The sequence below is a fragment of the Apaloderma vittatum genome, unplaced genomic scaffold (genome assembly GCF_000703405.1).
Source record: "Apaloderma vittatum isolate BGI_N311 unplaced genomic scaffold, ASM70340v1 scaffold15587, whole genome shotgun sequence".
Taxonomy (NCBI): domain Eukaryota; kingdom Metazoa; phylum Chordata; class Aves; order Trogoniformes; family Trogonidae; genus Apaloderma; species Apaloderma vittatum.
Window position 1 is genome coordinate 54,761 of NW_009725837.1, and position 20,727 is coordinate 75,487.

Below are 20,727 nucleotides of genomic sequence, written 5' to 3' on the forward strand. Positions count from 1 at the left end.
TTTCAAAATATTTTCAAACCAGAAATTCATATTCTAATGACTACACTATTCACATGAAACCCATTCCCAAAAGACATTTAATTTTTTCACACGCTTTTGCCAAAGTACCTATTGAAATGAAGTTTTCTGCACTCCCAGGTTCTGGATTTGACAAAGGACCACTATACAGTAAAAGTCCATCTGGAACCACAGTAATAAACTCTAGAGAGAGTGAGCCTTCAACACAAGGCCTGATGGGACGAAACCATGCATAGCCATTTCCATGGAAACTGTGCTTAGTCTGCTGGCAGTCTGGCCCATGAAATGAAGCAGGACAAAGACATCTGAAAGAGCATAAACACAAAAAATAGTAAAAATACCCTAAGGTTTAACTTTTTTCATTTTTACATGCAACAAATGTAGCATTTAAATCACAGGATAACAACAGCAGTGAAATTATAAAGACTTTAGCAGAGTCTCAGAGGTGCTTAGTAATTACTAAATATTTTTGAGAGTACAAAGCATTTTTTTATCTATTATACTATCTCCATCAACAAAAAATATGTTTGAGGCCATGTTTTTGAGAACACAGAAAAACTTAGAACAGCAAACATCACCCAGTCCATTTACTACAGAGGAAGGTTAACTCCTAGCTAGAATAAACCAGTACAATTTCACTAAAGAAATACTGATGCATGCCAGGTGATGTTATGATAAAGCAAATTTCCTACAAAAGTACACCTATGATTCTTTTTAGACCTGTACCTTGTAAGCTCTACTTGACACTTTAAAAATAGAAGAAAAAAAAGTAAGGGAATCTGCAACACAAGTTTCCTCACCTGTAACCATTCAAAGTGTCAATACACATCCCACCATTGAGACAAGGGCTTTGAGGGTAGGAGGAACAAGAGAGATGCACTCGGTCCCTGGCCGAGCAGGTGCAGACCGCATTGACCGTGGTTGTTACCGAGACAAACGACACGCTGCCAGTATCCATCACCGTCGGGATGTCACTCACGGCGAGGTAGTTTGTACAGTCGTTGCCCTCACTACAGTTTGCACTCCTACATTCATCTACATCGATCTGTGAAATGTTCAACTGTAAAGCTGACTGGATCTAAGAGAAAATACAGTTTAACACATCATCAGTCTCATTCTAATGAATGCTGTTACTTACTCCTTAATTTCTGAAAAATCTAAGCCACCACAGGCTTAATGGAATGCTTTAGATTCTTGAGAATTAATTAGTAAGGTGCCTGACTATACTGGCAAGCAAAATGATTTGACAAATACAGGAAAATTTTGAAAAAAAAAAATAGAAAAAAATAAAGAGTAGCAGTATTTCCTAAAAATCATTGACATGAGTGGCTGTGAACATGGTAAATCTGTACTGGCTTACTAACACTATTTCCAGGGACCAAGGCTCTTAGAGCCATATTCCGCCTTCTGAGCTGTGTCATCTGCATCACCCTTCTCTGCACCCTGATAGCAACAGGTATGTTTTAGCTCAAGCCAGGGCAAAAATTCTTCCTTCCTCATGAGTTATACCCAGTATTATGTCTTACGTTCTCTCACTTACGAGGATGAAGACACAGGAAAATGCAGGGCTGAGCTGCATTCAGTAGTAATGCCCACAGACTGTAGCCTCTCAAGACAACTCACTAGGAATCAGTCTACCAATTTGCTCCCTGTAAACTCACATTTAATGTCAAACTCTCTGAAACAAAATGCAGTCAACTCAGCATGCTGGGTACTCTATTCTACAAGTTTTGCTAGTTCGTTGTTTGTATCATTAACCGGGGCTGCACCTGAAAGCCCAAATGCCCAAATAAAAGAACAGCTTCACTCTAAATAGAGGTTGTGTAACTCTGTCTCCACAGTTTGTGACTTCTAATCCAAACAGACCAAAGAAGCACCAGCAGAAAGCACAAAGAAGGGATTTCTGCAAGCTGCTCCCAACAAGCCTGAGGACAGTAACAGGGCTGCCATTATTTCAGACCTATGCGCTGGACTAAGGTATCACAACGTTTGGTCCCTGGCACAACAGATTTATTCCTTCTACTTGGCTGAGGATTTAGCACCGGTACCTATAAAGCTTCAGAACTTGATTTCTATTTGATTATTCAAATACATTAAAACTATTTGCATTTAGTGCCCAAACGTGAATGTAAGACACCTCTCTATTCTCACAGTGGCATACGCTGACGTATACAAATGTAAAACTAACAACATTAGACACTTAGACTCTCTTTATTTACACATTTCATCTTGATTGTTTCAAACGACAAAATGCATGACAAATATCTTAAAAATAAGCTTTGAATAGATCAAAGCAAATAAATACTGAAGTGCTTCTATTTTTTTCACTTGTGCAGCCATGTCAACTCACCACTCTAAGAACCCTGACCTTTATCATCAATCATCAGTACAGCCTCAAATACTTTAACATACATTGAAAAACATGTCCCCAAAGGCATAAAACATACTTTATAATGGCATTATACATCCTGTCCCTGCAGTTACATGCCTGCTGCCCAGATCTATCACCATTAGTTGGAAAGTTTATAACGCGCATTTCGACAGCAATGTTAACAGTGTTATAGAAACACATAGCGTATATAAACAACCTTGGCTCCTTTACAGTATTAGGACGGATTATTTTCCTGCTAAATAAAAACAGTTGTTGTAATGCTATATCCCAAGGAGGTAATGCAAACATATTATGTATTTAGCAACCCCATGAATAATTCCAGTGCTAATTATTTTCTATATTTATAGTTAAAAACATGTACAAAAACTACAGGAGAAATTTTTGAGCTATGGTTGGTTTTCTGTAAACTACTGGCGATTATGCACTAGAGCTATTCATTAAATATTGAAAGGTGATATATAATTGATACAAGCATATTTTTTCATTAAAATATGTGAAGCAATCCCCTTGTTACTACTTTGATGAATTCACCTGCCGCATATTATGGCACGGAATATTTGAAATCTATGCAATTTTCTATATTATTGTTGCAGTAATTCAATAAATATGCAAAAGAAGCAGTTGTTACGCTTCATCAACACTATCTGTCTCCAGTATTTCCTACTGGGTCATTCTGAAGAGTTAGATAATCCACACAACTGTTTAAGATACAGTAAGATGTAGGGAGGTGGTAAGTTAAGATACTCCTGTTTTTCTCCCAGAATGAGGCAGATCCTACCATATTCAAGCAAATGAAAAGCAACATTGTCTCTTCCAGAAAAATTCTCCAAAGATGTACCACATATTAGACCCAAATATGCCCCATAGCTACAAATCACATGTCAGGAAGTGCTGCTTGCACAAGGCAGCAGCTTTAGTGTATATTCACCAGCTTCTGCAAGACTTCAGCAAAGCTAAAATCTGGAGGACTACAAGAAATATAAGTGGGGCCAAGACAGACTGTGCCTCAATAACTGAGTTAGAGGGCATGCAGGATCTGGTAACTGAGTAGGACAGTTAAGGAACACTAGGAATGGGAAGAAAACACCTTACATGCAAAAATTGCTTTACCTTATCTGTAGATCTAGTATAATTTTACGTTGAGTTTTGGGATGTGTATCCCACAAACTCAGTATTTGCGTGAATTACAGAGAATGCGTGAGAACCCTAGAAAATATACCTCATTTTTAAATGCTGCCATCTCAGCATGCAGTTTCTCAGGTCTGAAATACGCCGAGCCACCGCGGACTGCAAATCTTACATCTGTCTGGTTTCCATCAATGTTCATCACACTGAAGACAATGATATCGCTAAGCTTAGCAGGTAACATTTTTGCTAGTAGTTCCTTGAACTTGCTGTGTCTCGTTTTGCCATGTTCATCTCTCCTTATGAACTCCTCTGCTGTGACATCTGAGTTTCGGATTTGAAAACAGATAGAGAAGAAATAATGGGAGACCGCAGCTTCATTTCTGTACTTATTTCTTATTTAACAATATGGAAACATACCGGGAAGTGCCCTACAGTGATAAGTAAATCTAATATTGATACAATAGCTGCACCACATAACCATTCAGTTACAGAAGCAGCTGACCTAAACTCTCACCAGCAAACAAAACTAACCTGATAGACGCACAGTGGCTGAATTTTGTATGACTTCATTTTCCAGCTCTTTGACATGGATTTCTATTGTAGATATAACGTCAGGACAAACTCCATCAGAAACTCTAACTTTTAAGTTGTATATTCCTTGAGGAGTGCTATCCACCATCATCAAAGAACCAGTCCTCTGATTTAATCTGAAAGACCTAGACACAAGTCTTCAATCAGGAAACCTTAATAAATCAAAATTCATCACTTACTTTATCCATTAACATAATTCAGGCAGCCTTAACTGTTACCATACAGGTTATTGTTTGCCAACTTCTGTAGTTTTTGATACTATCTCAGAAAAGTACCAGAAACACCATAATATAAAAACAACAATCTGCAGAGCTTATGAAGAGATGTTTCTGCCACTCTCAAATACCCAGACTTCCCCAAACTTGAGTAACAGAGCGTGTCATTGAACCATGGGATTCAACATAGTCATCCTCGGCAGGTCTGTGAGTTAAGTAACAGAAAGTGACAAAACCACACAAAGTCATTCCAGATTCTCATTTATCCATCTGGAAGAGAATAAGCTCTGTATAAAATCTCAGATATTATCCTCATTTGCCACCTCAAAGGGACAGTAATCAGTAATTATGGAAATATTCCATGACCACTATTATGGACCAGCCCAAGGGCTGCTGACAGACAGAAAGTCAGTCTTTAATTCTAGGATACATAAAGCCTTTAAACTTGCAGCAGAGGGAAAATCCACATTTATTTTAACATCCATTTGCTGTATTTCAAACAGCATACAATTATGCTTTATGCCACCTCACTTTATAATACGAACAAACAATATACAAGCAAGAACTAGGAATCCAATTCAACACTTCAGTTAACAGAAAAATCACCACTAATCTGAGTCACAGTTTTTGCATGCAATTGTAAATTTAGCCATCAAAAGGGATCACTAAATTCCCTTTCATTTTTGATAAAATGATTCCATTTTGCCCTCTTAAATTTGGGATTTATATTCCATCAACTCTAACTTTTGAGAGCAAGTATTAAAAATTCTGCTTATTTTTAAATTGGATCTTACCCAATGCACATTTTAAAATAAATTAATACTGACATCTGACTAAAAATCAACATCATGGTGTGATCCTGCATTCTCTCAGAAAAAATACTTCATGCAGTAATTTCTTAATACCTAGTTGCCCAACTGAAAAAAAGAAAAAGAGCATTCAGAAGGTACATTCCTTAAATACGCTCAGTAATCCTGGATTTATGCATATCCTGAACACAGAGAAATACATGGTGAGTAAAATAATTACAGAAGCATAAATATTACTCATTTTGACAAATAAAATTCTCACTTGAGCAGTTTTCCTTCAGAGAGAAACGTTTTATTGTCCCAGTCATCTTGATCTGGTGCAAACACTTCTCCAAGCACTGTTGTTGACCATTTTCCTGTTGAGATAAATTATAATAAATCTGCATTTAATTTTTGCTTTTCAGTGCATTTTATATTCTTTTGCATTCATTAGTGCATTTATTATTTTCAGATTCCTGCCTAATTTGGTGATGATTATGATCCAAGACTCTTAGAATAATGCATAGCCTGTCATATGATTTCTGCCAGGTCTGAAAATGCGAGCACAGTACAGATGTCACATGAAAGAAGCACAAAACAGCAACAGGATGATACATAAATACAACTCTCTAAAACTCCCAGATAAAAAAAAAAAATCACCGTATCAGGAGCTGATCCCCAAATGTTTATTTGTTACTCTATTACTTCAAACGGGACATAAGTACAATCCAGCAAGAGAGGGAGAGCATCTTGTGGGGTGCAGCTGGGAAAGAAGGATGTGACTGAGAAAAGGAAATGGGCAAGAAGCCACCACGCTGTGACCGTTCCTGGCCCTTTTTTCAGGCCTCAGTGGCCTGTCACAGAAATGGAACATCCAAGCAGCTGTTCTAAAATAGCTAAAGAAGCAACTCCACAGCCAAGATCCAGCAACATGAAAAGTTTTTGAGGTTCAAATCTGGAGCCAATCCAGTCTAGAAGCTTCATTCTCTCATTTCTACACTAGGACTTGCTCACATCTTTTTCTAATTTAAGCATACTGAATTCAGGAAAAATACTTCATTGCAAAAAAAAAACCAAAAACCTAATAGATTGGTCTTCTGTAATATTTGTCAGAAATTCTATCATTGCAATGATAACTGAGATACAGTCAAATCTATTTGGAATGGAATATTTAGGGAAAGGCATAACACATCATGCTGAGTAAGGGCCATCAGGACTAGTTTTAGGCCAAGCTTTCTGGTCATTTCAGGAAAAAACACAGGAACAGAAATTTAGGAGAAATTTTAGGAAATACTATCAAACTATTCATCCTCTGCTAGACCACTCTGATGAGAAATCATAAAGCACTCACTTAATGGATGCATTTGCTCCGCTCTCTCCCACTACACTGTCAAACCTCACAGTGCTGTGGCTGCTATCACAGAGCAGCTCTCCTGCTCATCTTTCTCAAACTAGGTACTCAAGAACACATCCCAAATGGTGCCCTTTTTCCTTTTCAGTTCAAAGACTACATGTTCTAGGAAGCAGTCACTTACTGCACCCCAAAGATTATTCTTTTCCTAAAAAAGCACTGACTCCCTTCCACAGTGACTGGTCTACAGTTTCTGGGTAGGGCTCATCTGTGAACCTCTGTTTCTCTAAGTAGCTTCAGTTCTGCCATTCTCATCTCCAGATCACTCAATGCCAGATATTTTCCAAATCATGTGTGCACACACAAAAAAACCTTCCTCTGTATAGGTAAAAACTAGTGAAAGGAAAATGTATTTTATTAGTTTATAAAAATATTGCTTTTCTTCTGCAAATGGAATATATACTTGTTTGCAGCCAACAGTTTTTTGGTAGAAGATCTCTTTACTTCGGTCTGAGCTTTGCAAATTTATTTCGCTCATTCCACTTTATTTAGTAGTTTATAGAATCATAGTTTCAGTTTTGAAATATGTAAACCATTTTAAAAATAAATTATGAAGTGGAAAAGAGAAGTTATGTGTGAAACTATCATATTCATGAATCTGATACAATATCCTGACAGTACTTACCTTTGTAACTGTACACATAGACTTCCTTATGGCCAGATTCATGGCAGTTGTCATTTTCATCACCAATTGTTATCGTTAGTGTGGTTGTAGAGCTCATAGCTGGAATCCCACTATCTGTGATAACTACAGGCAGATGAAACACCTTCTGTTTTTCTCTGTCAAAGGACCTCAAAGCAGTTACAGTTGCTGTGTTATTTCTGTTGTCAGTAAGAGAAAAATCCAGAGAATTCTGATAATTGGGTGGCAATGAAAATGTAAAGGGTGCCCCATTCTCCTCACTGTCTGGATCAAATGCATGAAGCAGTTTTGATGTATGGTTCATATACACTATTTCAGGCTTCAATATATTCTCCCAAACTACAGGCATGTATGGTGCCTCAAACCTTGGTCCATTGTCATTAACATCAAGCAAGTTAATCAAAACTGTAACGCTTCCAGTGCGGGCAGGTGTCCCTTGATCTGAAGCCTCTACAATTAAACTGTATTTTTGAATGACTTCACGGTCTAATGTATTTGCCACAATCACGTGACCATGTTGGTCAACCTCAAACTGTCTCAAAGGATCTGAATCTGACTTTATAGAATATATAATGTTCCCATTCAAACCAGAATCCTTGTCTGTAGCTCTCACTGTTGTTACTGTAGTACCTGTAGGCATGTTTTCAAAGAAAGAGCTTGTCTGAATAAATCGAGAAAGGAAAACTGGGCTGTGGTCATTAGAGTCTTCAACTTCAATCAGACACACTGCAATACTAGAAAAGTCAAGATCTTCCACCATAATAGTAAGATTAAACTGTCTTTCACGTGCATTCTCAAAATCCAATCTCTTTTTCAGTCGAACAGTTGCACATTGCCATTCTTTGTCTTTCTCGATATAAAACTTTTCATCTGGGTCTCCCTCGATGATACTGAAAATTAAGTCAGCATTCTTCCCAACATCTGCATCCGTAGCACACACTTGCAGAACTTCTGAGTCGATGGCACTGCTTTCAGGAATTGCTGCCTGCCACATCTTTTTTGTGAAAATAGGTACGTGATCATTGACATCTGCAATCCAGACAGTGGCGGTGCCAGTTCCTGTTAGCCCTCCCCCATCTCTTGCTTCAACAATAAGAAAATAATTGTCGGTCCTTTCTCTGTCGAGCACTCCCTCCGCCACGTGGATTGTACCAGTACTGGGATTGATATTAAACATGTCAGTACCAAACTCATTTTTTACATTCTCTGTTATCTTGTAAATCAGGACAGCATTAAGACCTACATTTGGATCATCACGATCAACTGCACCCATTTCCATGACTAATGTGTCTGCAGGAGAATTTTCAAAGACCCTCCCATTGCAATTATCAGGCATGCATGTGAACACGGGTGCATTGTCATTGATATCCCACACATTAATAATTACGTCAGCAAATCCCGTAAGTCCTTCTCCACCTTCATCAGTGGCCAATACAACAAATCTCCATAGTGCTCTCTCTTCCCGATCCAGCATCTTGTGTGAGTAAATGCTGCCTGTTTTCTCATCTATTGTGAAAATATCAGCTGCACCGTGCCCATGCAATGAGTATCTCAAATCTCCTTCATCCATGTTACTATCAGGATCATTTGCCATAACCTACAGAAGTTTTGAAAACAAAGACATAGAAACTATAGAATATGCAATGATTGCATTATATCCTATATGCTGCTACAGTCTAAAGGAATCCAAACAAAAGTACATGACATGCTATTGATATGGGCATGACAGATGACTGGCAAATGGGAGGTGGCTGAGGGACAACTGAGAGTAGATAAATATGCTTTGCACTACAGTAGCAATACAGATATTCTAATGCTATTATTTTTTTCATATTTGTAGAAGTACTTTAACTATGCTAATCTGACAGCTACTTTAAAATGTTAATGACTTGTTTTTTAGGATCACAAATGATCCATCCTGCCTATCCTACTTACTAGCTTTGTAATTATTTTTCCATAAAAGTCCATTTCTCTTGATCCACAAAAAAAAAAACCCCTTAGCAAAAATAAATTTGATTAATATATCTGTTCTGGATTACTATCAACCTAATTGTACCCGGGCGTTACGTACTCTTTCACTGAAATATAATCTCTGAAACTGCATACACTACCTGGAGTACAAAGACTGGTAACCCGTCCAGTTCCTCAATTATACTTCCATAGTATTCACCGATAGAGAAAACTGGAGCCTCATCATTTTTATTCATGACGTTGATGATGGTAACTGCATAATCTTCCCATTTCCCATCAGAGGCCAACAAGTGAATCTCATACATTTTCTTTTCTTCATAATCTAGTGGTTGGGCAATAAAAATGGCTCCTGTTTCTGGTTCTACACCAAGCACTCCTCCTGTGTTTCCAGCTGTGATCTGATACCGTAGTTTAGCATTTGTTCCTGTCAATTACCAACAGTGTCAGAAAACACACATTTTCTGAAGTAGATTAAAACATGTGATGTTAAGATGAAGTACAAATCATACAGTAACTGATTTTCATACTATAATTTTGTGGTCTTTTAAAACATGCAGCTATGTCTGATTATTTATCAGCATCTTCAATATTGGCATGTCCCATTTTAATTTGTGTCTGATTACAAAATGTGTCTTTACAATGAAGCATTGCTTCTGCTTTTACTTACAACCCCTCGAATTCAAGGAAACATCAATATGAATGGCCAAGGCTAGGAGACTACTGCTTATTTGCTAAAACCCAGCATGGAAAAATAAGTTATCATAAAATACTCCATACCATAGAACTATTCTGTACTCATATTCATTTATACATAGATTTACCAACAAATAATTACATATCAAGCCAGAGAAGACAGTCCTAACAGAACTTTTAAAAATTTCAGATGCACTACCAATCGTTTTAGATCAAGTAAAGACTTTGAGCCTTTCTGCAAGCTCTACCTTCATATTATCATTCTTTCCTTCTCTTCTTTCATAGCTGTATCTTTCATCACTTACTTTATTAAGAGGACAGAAATGAAGTGCCATATATCCATCACATCAGGTTCCCTGATCCAACATTACTACAAAAGAGGTTTACAGGCAGCCTAAGTAATAAACTAAAGGCTGCCTGAGTAGACAAATCCTTCTTCAGTACAATTTGGCCACATAGGCATCCTTGAGAGGGTGAGGAATCACATGCAGACAGGATTTACTTGCACTTCACAGACATGCTGACGAGACAGTCCTTTAGGACTTGTGCAACAAAAAGGTATGGCTTCACCATACAGTAAAGTCAAATTAGTAGTGCACCATGGCCAAAAGATGGAAGTCTGTACTGGTGCCTCTCTGATTTATGAACACTAGTTACGTACTTATTTTTACATGACTTATGGCTGAATTCCTGACTGATTTGCATATAGAGCAACACAGATAAGACTCATCATACATACATTTAGGAAGACCCCTTTCAAATATGAGAAGGTGTGCCAAAAAAACCCCACCAAACCACAATAAAACTGTATCATTCATAGACAAAACAAATGAATCTCACTGAAACCAAGCTAGATTCATTCCAGTTAACCAGGACATTTTTATTAGTGCCCATTTGTAAGAAAACGGTATGATCTATAATCAATTTGTATTTGCTGGCATAGAAATTATTCCCCATCATCCCACATTAATGCATTTCCTCCTGAAATAAGAGTTATTCTACTTATTCCTCACAGCTCCATTACAAACTAATGTCCATGCCCAATCAGTTTGCATTTAAATGTTTTAAAATCTAGAGACAAAAAGACATTTTTCTTTCTAACACCACTAAACACGGCTTGGTGTCTTGAAATTAACTTATTAATATTTTAGACAGAGCTATGAGAAGTTCCAATACTTCACCTTCATCTTCATCATTAGCACTGACTGTAATGATAGTCGAGCCCACATCCTGGTCTTCATCCACATTTACTTCATAGACACTCTGAGTGAAGATAGGCTTGTTATCATTCACATCACTGATAAAAATGCGCACGTAGGCCGTGTCTAGAGAGACAAGAAACAAGAGATTAAAATACTCAGCTGTGCCACTTCTGTCAGCTACAATTCCTTAAACTGTCTAGCTACACATTAAATGAAGACGAATATGCAGACAATACAGAAACAAACCCTTAGGGTTGTGGACAATATATATACCAACATTACTCAAAAGCACTTGGATATCAAATGAATGTCACATCCAATTTGTTTAAACACATAATATGTGAATAACTGACGCGTAATATGGCAATTGAACACTTTTTAGTCCTAATTTTTTGTCCTGAAGCCACAAACCCCATATTTTAAGTCTTTACTTGAGCACAATTAGTTGAGAACGGGATTTTCTACCTTGAGCTTTCCTGCTTCATTCCTCATAATTACTTTTGTCTGAACATAGTACCATACGCAGTGCTCTGGGAAACATCTCCACCACCCAGCCTATGGGTAACGGGTGCATCTTTGCTAGGCAGGAAATACTCTCTAAACTCGACCTTGAAGCCCTACCTTTCTTTTCATTTCAGAAAAAAAAATCATCATCATATAAAGTATTTCCGACAAAACTGTTGTAGAAATAGTAAAAAAAACAACTAAAAAAAACCCCAAAGCAAAAAAGCACCAAATACCAAAGCAATGGACACTCTTTCACAAGTACACTTGAGAAAGAAGAAATTAACACTTCATAGCTTCTGTTTTCAGAGACCAATTCAGGTAAAACCATGCTTGCAGCAACAGACAGCTGTCTCTTACCAGAGTTTGGCTTCCCATGTTTCCCAGGTCGAGCTGATTCAGAGCCATCTACTGACTTGACTTCTAGAAGATAAGAGCCCTTCTTCTCTCTATCAAACACCGAGGCAGTGTATATTGAGCCTATCTGTGAGTCCAAGTGAAAATATGCGTAGTCTCTGCCACTGTCATGTAAGAGGGAGTAAGTTATCTAAAGGATTAAAGAGATGTCATTAATATATACTCTCCTTTTATGGGATAGGTCACAACTAAATAAGTACATAAAGTGAGGAAGCACAGTCTTGTGTGTGAGAATTTGATCAGGGCCAAGAAAACTGGGTAAAACTGCCAACTTGAGCAATCTAGTTTAAAGTCAATTAACTTCCTCATACATCAACTGCTGGTCTGGAAAGGAAAGAAATTTGTCTTATCTAATCAGTTCCCAAGTTCGCTAGTTCATACTTGCACTGTGTTTGTGCAACAGCACTCACACTCAACTAAAAATCCCAGGTACTAATAAAATAGTCACAGAGAAGATGAATTTGAACTTGCTCAGAATCATGGACCATGTTCTAAGCTCTACTATACATATATTCTTGTGCATTTGATTTCAGCTTTACTCTTGTTCTAAGGATATAACTACTGCCAATTTTTAAAACCAGTAAATAGATCTTTTTAAGCCAGAGCATTCTATAGCAAGTTTTTCACCTGAACTACAGGTTGCATAAATATTTCGTTTTCTGTCTCACATTGACTAGTTTTAGTCGAATTTTACATATGACAAGGCAGGGAAACATATAATTAACTACTTTATATCATCCTATTAGTCATCCCTTTTCCAGGTTGAAGATTTCTAGTCTGTTTAGCCATTGTTCATACAGAAATTATTGCATACCTGTAATTACGGAAGATGTAGGTCCCCACTTGCTTACCTCACCATTTTGACCAAGATCAAGGTCGGTGGCAGACACTTGAATGACAAATGTCCCAATAGCAGCTCCCTCTGTTACCGAGGCTTCATAAATAGATGAGGTGAAGAATGGGACATTGTCATTGACATCTAAAATATCAGAAAGAGTGCATAAAGAGAAAACTATAAAACTTTAAAGAAAAAAAAATATGATTATGATTCTATGATCACTGAACATCTTACATCTTACACTGAACATCCTACAGACCTGTTACATTAATATAGACCGTAGCGAATGCTGCCAGAGGAAATGCAGCAACATTTTGTGCTCGAACCCTCAGCAGAAAGCTCTTTGTTGTTTCATAATCCAAAGGCTCAGCTACAAGGATTGAAGCAGAACCATCACGTCTGTTTGGAGTCAGGTAGAAACGAACTGGCATGTTGGTCTCTGGAACAAGTCCCTCTTCTAGGTTATAAGTCACACGGGGATCACCAAGGGGAGAAGTTGCTTTGATTGTCTGCACAGTTCAAAAAGTCTGAGTAAACAACACTTTTGTAACTACAGCAACATTTCTAAAAGCTTTTATGTATTTACCCTCCCAGATGTTCATCTCTCAAACTGAAAACACTAGGACAAATACTTCCCAATCTTAACCCTGCCTGACATACCTCCAGGCCACAAACAGCTGCAGCCAAAGGTTATCAGTCATTAAATCTTTGGTTACTCATTATTTTATCCAAAAAATATGTATTTTGGAGTTACTTCATAAAGCTGTTCCAAATACTCATTCTGAGCAACCAAATCGAACAACTCTAAGTACTTTAAAGCCAAATAATCACCTCAGGTAACACAGAAGTATTCAAAAAAATGGAAAACCTATAGCATTATGTAAATGGGAAGGAAGTTAAATAATAGTTGTACAAATAAAAATTAGAGCAAAAACGCTTGTTACTATTAGCATTTCTGAAAGAAAATCATCGCATACATAAAATTGTTTAAAAGTTCACTACATTTAAGCAAATAAGCAATATTCGGGTATAAGCCTTGGAGCTACAGACACACAAACAAGTCTGTCCCAACCTTACCAAAACTGATGCATCTCGTGTAGTATTCTCTGGAATAACAACTTCATAGCTGTCTCTTTCCCACTGTGGAGGCTGGTTTTTTGCACTGGTAACAGTTACCGCAAGTTCAACTTTACTGCTTCTATTACCTCCATCAATAGCAATAATCTCTCGAATTATTGATGACCTCTGAACAGTAAAAAAGGTTTCATTACACAGGGGTTTGATCAGGACTCTAACGAATTACTTTTTTTCCCCAAAAGAAAAAACTAATACATAAAATTAAAGGAACACTTTAAAAACCTGCAGGGAAGAAAAACATTCACAACTGCAGAATACTCAGCTCAGAATAAGAAGTAAGTGCAAGGTTGCTGAAAATTCTTCTATTTGCTTTACTTAAGATGGTTGGAAAGTGCTATTATTTGTCTCAATAAACCTTAAAAAATTTTACACAAAGTTTAAATGAAACCAAAAAAACTATTTTGTGGAGACCCTGAGTTCTTAAGCTTATCTGTCAACAGTTTTTGTTATTAGGTCTGTAGGGTTATTAGATTCAATAGAGAAAATATAAGGATACACACAAAACTTTGGTGAAGTTGTAAGTTACTTAGAAGTTAAATTTAATAATATTAAAAAAAAAATCTATCAGGCATTTAAAGACTGTCATATACAACACTATTTTCAATTCAACACAAGTTACAACTCTGAAAATACCAAATTGCTTATGTAGGCATTAAGAAATGGCTGAAATCAGTAAATTTTAGTTAACTACATGCAATGATTTTGTTCATTATGCCTTCACCTTTCCACAGGATTAGCTATGCTTAGTCCACCATGACTAGCAGACATCAAAGCTGGGAATCTGTATCAGAAGCAAAATTTCACGCTCTTTCATCACGTTCAGATTTGTGTCTTAACTCACTGCCTGTTAACCTAACCAAGTCCTACACTTGGGTTCTTGCTCCCCTGCTTACGGTCTCAGCCCTGCAGCCCTTGGCACTAGTCTGCCGAACCTAATGCAATGGGGGAAAAACGAGTTCTCGGAGGCAGTGCTGTCAGCAGCAACTTTCCAGCTTGTTTATATGCACTTCACAGTCAATAACCTCACCAGCTAAAAGCCTTAGTCTCATGTTTAATTTAAACACAACATACTGATCCTTTAATGTGAAGAAGTAACAGAAACTGGTGACCTCAGTCCCTCCTACGATATATTGAGCTAGCCAGCTTAAAAAGGAAAGCAAGTGCCATACCTGAGATATGGGTTGGTTTACAAACACCCAGCCTGTTGTAGGATCAATCTGTAAATAATTTGGTTCTTCATCTGCTATCAAATATGTAATGGCAGCATTTGAGCTGTAGTCATCATCATGGGCTGCAACACGAAGAAAGCTTGTCCCAACTTTTGTGTCCTCTCTTAGGAAATCTAATGTAAGGAAAGGATATTGTATATTGATAATTAATTCACTAGAGTACCATGAATATCTTACTAAGAAAGGAAGAAATGCTAAAGTAATAACATATGAAAGCTGTTAACTTCATCTTTCTTGGAACAATGGCCATAAAAATCAAACTGAGGATTTTGAAGAGCTGCTATCACTCCAGAGCTACAGATCACATTTGAACTTCACATCATCATATTCATAACCTGGAATCTTATTATACATAAAATATTACTCTTTTTTTTTGTCTTTTGTATTTACTAAGGGACTAATACTCTGTATGAAATTTTAATTTACTGCATAAGAAGAAGAAAAGAATCTCATTGTCAGAAACTGCTTCCAAGGACGTGCGTAGTATAACTAACTGAGAATTATCAGTCTTCATTTTTTTAATTGTTGTTATGCATGCGTCTGGGTGTTTACCCTTAAACAGGAAGGGTTTTTTGAAGAATTAAGAAGAAAAAGTAAAACAACAGTGGGATATGTATGTAATCAAAAATTATAATAAAAATCTATTAATCAGAAAACAGAGGGTACAGTCAGTGCTCAGTGCTGCACACTCACATGCTTATAATCACAGACACTTGGTACTCAGGGAAGTATTGTTTCAAGGAATTTTCTCACAATGTCACTCCAGGAAGGCCTGAGAGTCAAGACTGTACTTATTATGTTGCACATTACACAGAATAAGAACTCTGCAATTAATTAAGGTAAGTATGTCTCCAGCTGCAATCACCTAGTTGGTCATATGATCTACTGCCAGGAAAGACAAAACCCAAAAATCTTAGACAACAGGCAAGCTCACACTCAGAGCACTGAAACTCTATCCAATGACTGTCAATTACATTCATAGTGGGTGTTTTCAAATCTGGGATCATTGTCATTTTGGTCCAGGATGATAACATTTATCTGGCATATTCCAATGAGCGGTTCCGCTGCCTGATCTGTTGCTGTCACAGTGATAGGATATTCCCTCTGTTTTTCTCGATCAAATACCTGAACAGTTGTCAGAACTCCTGAAAACAAATTAAATACCAGACAGTTAAAATACTGCACACCTAACAATATTCTACATTTAGATGTTTCTTTAAGATACAATGCAATAGGCTAAAAACACCTAAAAAAGATCCAATAGCAAGATCTAACAATTTTAGCGGCTTAAATTGTACTGCCCAGGCAACTACAGACATCATATACACTTACATCTACACACAATTTGATTTGAATTTAGAAAATAGAGGTAAGTATCAAACTAAGAGAATGAGTTTATAAAATATATTTCTTTCAAAGAACAGAAAATACAGGATAAAGGTATGTTTCATGTCTTCTATCCTCCAGAAGTTCAGCCTGAATTTACTTTTGGCCTTTTAAGACTTAGTTTCTTTACTATTTGTAAGACTACTATCATTTGGATAAATCATTTATATGTCATTAGCAATGTTGCAAGATAATGTGCACTTAAATATCATGGGATTAAAAAATCCAGTTATAAACCCACACAAGTTATTTCACACAGCAGAACTTCCACATTTCAGGGAAAATATCAGTTTTAGTTTAGTACTGGATATGTATGAAACTACAAGAAGAATATTTTTTCAGTCGGTTAATACAATTCATACTTCGTCTGCTATCAAAAAACTAAATGAAAAAGCATGAAGTCTGATTTTACTTATGCTTTCTTTCCCCATCAGTGTAACAAAGCATTTTCTATATGCCAGCATCAGTTCTAATAGTCACTTTACCTGTGTCAGGATGAATACTAAATGCTGGCAGGACACCACTTCTGTGCATCAAGCCATATTTCACTCTACCATTGGCTCCCTCATCAGCATCAGTGGCTTCAACCTGCAATACAACTGTCCCTGAAGGTTGATTTTCCAACACAGAAGCATGTTCCCGATAATACTGACACTGAGAGAAGGAAAAAAAAAGAAAAAGAAAAATCAAGGACTTATCCCATTGGATTGAAAGACATACTGGGGCGGGGGGGGGGAAGATTTAGCTACACTTCCATTCAAATGCACTGATGTTAATGTTTTATCTGTAGCATGATTAATTTACAGACTTCCCTTACTATTTTGTGGTTTTACGAACAACACACAACATAAGGCCACTAAGCATCTCCAACTAAAGAAGATATTTGGAGAAAAAGTTACAGTCGCATACAGTTCCAAATGCAAATACTTTTCCATATTAGCAAAACTCTTACAAAAAAGAGGGCATACCCTTGCCCAAATCACAGAATTACTTTGGTCAAAAAGGAACTTCTGCACAAAGTAACTTAGTCAAAGACAGATTATATACACATATATATCATTGCCCATCAACATTTTAGCCATCAGCATCAAACTTGAAAGTTTTAGACAACAGATCTTTAATATTAGCATTCTGAAAACATATTTAAGAATTTATTTTTTACAGTACTTTACAAATTAAGCTATAACACTTTAACTCTTCTCTCTTTCATCACTTCCAAATATACAACCATGGAAAAAAGCCTATGTAATTTAAAGGGGTATTTTGGAACAAATCCACTGCAGGGACAAACCCTGTAAATCTTAGAAGAGGGATGGAAAACATGGAGGTGGCATCAGGACTCAAAGAGAGACCAAAGCAGACCACTTCTTGAATAGCTCATCTGCTGAATCGCTCTCGGGGACAACAGTCTTAAACATTTACCACATAGTTTAATACAAACCACTGATCCTCACATATTTACCTTCTGAAAGACAGGTTTGTTATTGTTGACATCATCAATTTTCACAACAACCTGGGCAGTACTTGTAAGAGAATGGAGCCCTCCAGAGGCGTTATCATCAGTAGCTGTGACATTAAGTACATACTCTGTCCCCTGCAGCTTAGGAAATGGACTTGAACGAAGTCTAATTAGCCCTGTAAAAACAACAATATGTTGTGGGAGTTCATTTTTTATCACATTAACCAATCACTGTTATTCTTCTCAATAGTAAGCATGACAACAAACCATTCTGTTTCACCTACTCATGAATAAACCACAAGGCTGCTGTAGTTTATAGTGTTTTTACTGCAGTCTGATATTAAACAAAATCAAGAGAGCACAACAGGTTTGTTTGTCTGCAGGTATGCCTACAGAGCTAACTGCGTCAACAGCTACAATTCAGCTGACCTGCATGTATTACCTTCCATCTACCTGCTGCAGAAAAAAAAAGAATCCCAAACACTGTGGCAGACTTCTGTTTTACCTGCACCTGCCCCACCAGCACACCTGGCTATGTTCTGGCAGCATTACTGCAACGAGGCATATGTCACCACACCTACTGCTGTAGCTACCGGTGCCAGCTCAGCTGAAACTAGTTCCAGTTTATCTTCCTGCAGCACAATCACAGCAGCACTCAGCTATACAGGCATAGCCTCAGAAACCAGTATTTTGCGACTCTCCCAAGTCACCCAAATGACACAGCTTGCTGGAATGGACATAAAGGCACAGTCAGAGAAAGACATATGACGATTTGTTACAAAAGCAGCTATCTGAAACCATGCAGCAAGAAGCTGTCACTCTTCCGTCCATCATCCATCAGTCACCTCTGTTATTCATCAGGCATAAAAGAAACTGTCATTAAAACAGAGTATTGTCACAGCATCAATGTCACTCAATCTGCTTGCAAATGGATTGTTTTAGCTGCAGCACTTATTTTTGACACTTCTCCACTTTACCTTGGCATTTCTTCGACATGGGAGTGCAGACTATTCCCCTGAAATTATTTCTGAAAGCAAACTTCTGCAAGCCACTGTACAAACCTTTACTGGTTTATTAAGCAACAAACGCTCAAAAGTGCTTTGAAAAAAACTGCTAATGTTTCTAAAATTTTCAAAGACTATAAAAACTAATTGGTAAAAAAGTATAAAAGTACATATACATGATTACCTGTATTAACATAATTGAGCTACTCCAAGGAGATGCTATCAATCAAATATGAACATTCTTTCAGCACTTACAATAAAACAGATATACTACACCTGTGGCAATTAGACACTTTTAAAACCACTGTTCCTTTTCAGGTGGCAAAGTATCTTTAGAAATTTAACTCTTAGAAGCTACAACTCTATTTTTAAGTAGAAATTATAACGGAAAGCTCTGAGTAAATTCAGGATCATGCTTCAACACTTGCAAGTTACTGGCAGACCCTATTTTGGGGAACACTTCAGAAACTAACATTAATGTTGCAAAACCATGATTTGCATTGACATTAAAATCTCATGCTAAGTGAACTCTATGAAATAAGGAGAAGGAATAACTTACGGCAGGTTACTCATGCCTATATATTCAAGGCTTGTGCTTTGAAAAATACAGGTTCAGATTTTGACTGCAGCTCAAAACATGTAAAGTACTTTAACTGCAGTTAATTAAGTTTCTCCAATCCTTCAATGGGATTTCAGTTTGGTTGCCTGTTTCTGTCTCAAATCATTCCAAGTAATCAACAGCAAATAAATCTAATTAATATAAAGAGATATGCCAGTCTACTCAGATGATGTGTGCTTGTGCTTTTTTTTCTTTTCTTTTTCTTTTTTTTTTAAATGAGGACACCAGTGTTGTGCATCTCGCTGACCCTGACACAGCCTTGCTGACGTGGCTTCCCACTTGACCTGAGACCTGCCTCAGCGCTGCATGTTTGTCCGGTGACTGCTGGGCTCTTGGACGAACCAGGTTGGTGTCTCAGGACGTGCTCTGATCTTCCTGGTCTGTAACGGTGATGTCCTGTCCTGCCTCACTGTCACCCTTGACTCCATTTCACCTTATCTCGCAGAGTAGCCCTTTCTTGCTGCGACTCTGAAAATAGTTTCCTTGACTAAATGATTTTCAAATCCCTGCTTGATATTTTGCCACGCCACACTGTTATGAACAATACCATCCTCTGTTACGTTACTCTCTACCAAGTTACCTGTTACCTCTAATACTCTCTATTAAGCTACTGACTAAAAGCAAACAATAGGTAAGTAAGATATGTCAATCATACCAAACTTTTAGGAAAACAATACAATTCCTTTAACATTATAAGAGAGTCTAGAACAATTGCATCTTTTTTCTGCACTTTTTTAATTAGGTTAGTGTTAGCTTGAAAAACAGGACAATGCTATTCAGTTTTTATCATTGCTACCTAACGAAGACCAAATTCACAGTATCACAGTATGCTAGGGATTGGAAGGGACCTCAAAAGATCATCTAGTCCAATCCCCCTGCCAGAGCAGGAACACCTAGATGATGTTACACAGGAAGGCATCCAGGCGGGTTTTGAATGTCTCCAGAGAAGGAGACTCCACAACCTTCCTGGGCAGCCTGTTCCAGCGTTTTGTTACCCTTACTGAGAAGAAGTTTCTTCTCAAATTCAAGTGGAACCTCTTGTGTTCCAGTTTGATTTCATTACCCCTTGTCCCATCATTGTT

General features: G+C 37.4%; 1 protein-coding gene across 1 annotated transcript in view; it reads right to left on the reverse strand.

Moving 5' to 3' along the window:
* The window catches only part of LOC104276667 (neural-cadherin-like), a 32,624-nt gene extending 13,606 nt beyond the window's left edge, over window positions 1-19,018 (reverse strand). Inside the window, exons 1-17 of the mRNA XM_009873075.1 lie at window positions 19,000-19,018; window positions 18,026-18,198; window positions 17,049-17,217; window positions 16,152-16,322; window positions 15,118-15,290; window positions 13,889-14,056; window positions 13,071-13,320; window positions 12,825-12,952; window positions 11,917-12,103; window positions 11,032-11,175; window positions 9,298-9,581; window positions 7,169-8,783; window positions 5,416-5,509; window positions 4,070-4,254; window positions 3,630-3,859; window positions 819-1,096; window positions 109-323 (exon numbers count right to left, since the gene is read on the reverse strand). Coding sequence (XP_009871377.1) covers window positions 109-323; window positions 819-1,096; window positions 3,630-3,859; window positions 4,070-4,254; window positions 5,416-5,509; window positions 7,169-8,783; window positions 9,298-9,581; window positions 11,032-11,175; window positions 11,917-12,103; window positions 12,825-12,952; window positions 13,071-13,320; window positions 13,889-14,056; window positions 15,118-15,290; window positions 16,152-16,322; window positions 17,049-17,217; window positions 18,026-18,198; window positions 19,000-19,018 — 4,483 coding nt within the window. The remainder of the gene's footprint in view (window positions 1-108; window positions 324-818; window positions 1,097-3,629; window positions 3,860-4,069; window positions 4,255-5,415; window positions 5,510-7,168; window positions 8,784-9,297; window positions 9,582-11,031; window positions 11,176-11,916; window positions 12,104-12,824; window positions 12,953-13,070; window positions 13,321-13,888; window positions 14,057-15,117; window positions 15,291-16,151; window positions 16,323-17,048; window positions 17,218-18,025; window positions 18,199-18,999) is intronic.
* Between the last annotated feature and the right edge of the window lie 1,709 nt (window positions 19,019-20,727).